We start from the raw sequence: 2382 nt of genomic DNA on the forward strand, positions 1-2382 counted from the left end.
CTGTGTTTGCTTTTAGAGATGCGCAGCGGCTCAGCTGTTACTATATTTGGAACTATTTTCGTTGATGCAATATATACAATAAGACAATAAGAATGTAATTCAGGGGGAGCGGTCTTAAGAAAACGGTCCCGCTCAGGGCTCTAGGCTGCGTGTCAACACACACGTTTTTTTTTTTTCCGCGCTCCCCCATCTCCACCCCCAATCATTAGTGCCGCTTGTTCGGTCTTTGACAGAACATATAGGACAATTTTTAAATAGCGCCATAAACAAAATTTATTTCAAATTTAATTCAAGCACTTTCAAGGACCTATGTTTGTTTTCAAGTACTTTCCAGGCCTTGAATCCATATGTCTGAAATTCAAGTACTTTCAAGTACTTTCAAGAAGCGTGGGAACCCTGTAAAAAATTCCACTATTACACAAAAAATGTATTTTCACAACTTTCAAAAAAATAGATGGATTACATCAGTCAGAAGAGAGAATGATCTCAAATTTACAGTAATGCCCTCAGCAGCTGCATTAGCAACATTGTATGTTGACTAGTTTTTATAAATTAATGACAGGGTAATATAACAAAAAATATAGCGTTACAAAAGTACATTAAATAATCTGAAAATTTAAAAAAATAATCTTAAAATACATGCTATATTTACTACATCAGTAGTTTTCAACCATTTTACAATTTTAAATTATTTAATTATATAAAAAATATCAACTAAAACTTAATTAAAATTCTGGAAACACACAAAAAATCTTATTTTTTCCCTGACAAACATACAGAATCTTGAATCTTATAGTCACAAAATCTTCACAAAAAATACTGTTTAATTATATATATCATATATATTTAAACACTCCCAGTTTCTGTTAATTAAAAAACAAATAGTGTTGTCATAATTACAGCAGAAATACCAGTATGGGGGGCCTACTAATATTGTGTTGGACAATGAGGGGCCTTCGAATCAAAACAATTGAGAACCACTGATGATTAAACAAAGTATCAAGTTAAAAAAAAAATTACTAGGCAATCACAACACTCATCCATCCCATAATTGACAAAAAAAACAAAAACATAAATAATCTTTATACAAAGTTTGGTTACTTTAATTACACAGTCACAACTTCTGCTTTGTAAAAGGAAGAAAATAAACTACAAAAAATATTTTGCCTGGAGCCCTAAACCATCTTTTACTCATATGAGAAAATATATATAGAGAGAGAGACAGAGAGAAACCAGTAACAGACCTCGTATGGTGCTGATGTGTTATAGGTCTGTGACTCTTGACGGCTCATCTGTTTATCTGGTGATGAACTTCCTATGGATATTGAAGTAGAACTGGAAGATCCCCCTACAAAATACACATACCAGGTCACTACAGTGTCTTAAAGATGATGGAACAAAATTACAACCCAATTCACAGCAAATAATTTGATTATACCATTGCTTTATTTAATTTTACAACAGTGTTAAGTTATTATATACCCATAGAGTCAGATGCTCTGACAGCAAGGGGCGCACTGGTTTTACGCTGCAGTGGGTTCTGTCTTCCTGATGCAATTCTCTTTGGTCGCCGCTTCAGAATTGGCTCTGAGGCTTCTCACAAGCATGCACAAAAACAAATGTGCTTAAAGTATAAACATGTGAAGAACACCATCGATTAAATAATGTAAAAGTTCTCAGATTTCTACTCATTTCACTTGTGTATGCGTACAAGCTCACATGTTAGTGCGAATGTGTACATTTGTCACCTGTTCTTCTTAATGGATTGTCCTCCTCAAAATAAGGAGATTCAGGTATGTTGGATGCACAGGCCTGGGTTGGATCCTGACTTTCAAATTTCCTGAGCAACAAAAAAAAGATATAAATGACTCCAACTCCACAATTAAAATGCAATCTCAGATCCAAGTTTTAGCAGGTTTTTATTGTTTCTAACCTGTGTTTATTGCGAATATGCTGATTTAGCTTTCGTTTCACCCAGTCACTGGCACCGGCACCTGCCAGTCACAACAATTATCAAATCAAACCAGTCCAGACGGAGTTTTTATAAACACCATATGAAATAACAGAATACAACAGGGTCAGAAATGAACCAAGGCTTGGTGAAAAAAATGCACAGATGTCAGGGGCAAAAAAAAAAACAACAACTTTTTTATCTGACGTTTGAATTCATAATATTCTAGGCATGTATGGGTTTAGACATTATAGTGAGCATTTCAGTTACAATTTAATTAGTTTTTGAGATAAATGGACAACCCTATCTGTTTTTTTCTCTCTCTCGCTCTCTCTCTCTCTCTCTCTCTATATATATATATAGTGGTGTGAAAAAGTGTTGGCCCCCTTCCTGATTTCTTATTTTTTTGCATGTTTGTCACACTTTAATGT

General features: G+C 34.3%; 1 protein-coding gene across 1 annotated transcript in view; it reads right to left on the reverse strand.

Moving 5' to 3' along the window:
• The window catches only part of LOC107667325 (histone deacetylase 7-like), a 17296-nt gene that overhangs the window by 14503 nt on the left and 411 nt on the right, over nt 1-2382 (reverse strand). The window contains exons 2-5 of the mRNA XM_016458954.1: nt 1934-1994; nt 1749-1840; nt 1483-1593; nt 1245-1348 (exon numbers count right to left, since the gene is read on the reverse strand). Of these exons, the coding sequence (XP_016314440.1) occupies nt 1245-1348; nt 1483-1593; nt 1749-1840; nt 1934-1994 (368 nt within the window). The remainder of the gene's footprint in view (nt 1-1244; nt 1349-1482; nt 1594-1748; nt 1841-1933; nt 1995-2382) is intronic.

Source organism: Sinocyclocheilus anshuiensis, unplaced genomic scaffold (genome assembly GCF_001515605.1).
Source record: "Sinocyclocheilus anshuiensis isolate Anshui unplaced genomic scaffold, SAMN03320099.WGS_v1.1 scaffold964, whole genome shotgun sequence".
In the NCBI taxonomy this organism is placed as follows: Eukaryota; Metazoa; Chordata; class Actinopteri; order Cypriniformes; family Cyprinidae; genus Sinocyclocheilus; species Sinocyclocheilus anshuiensis.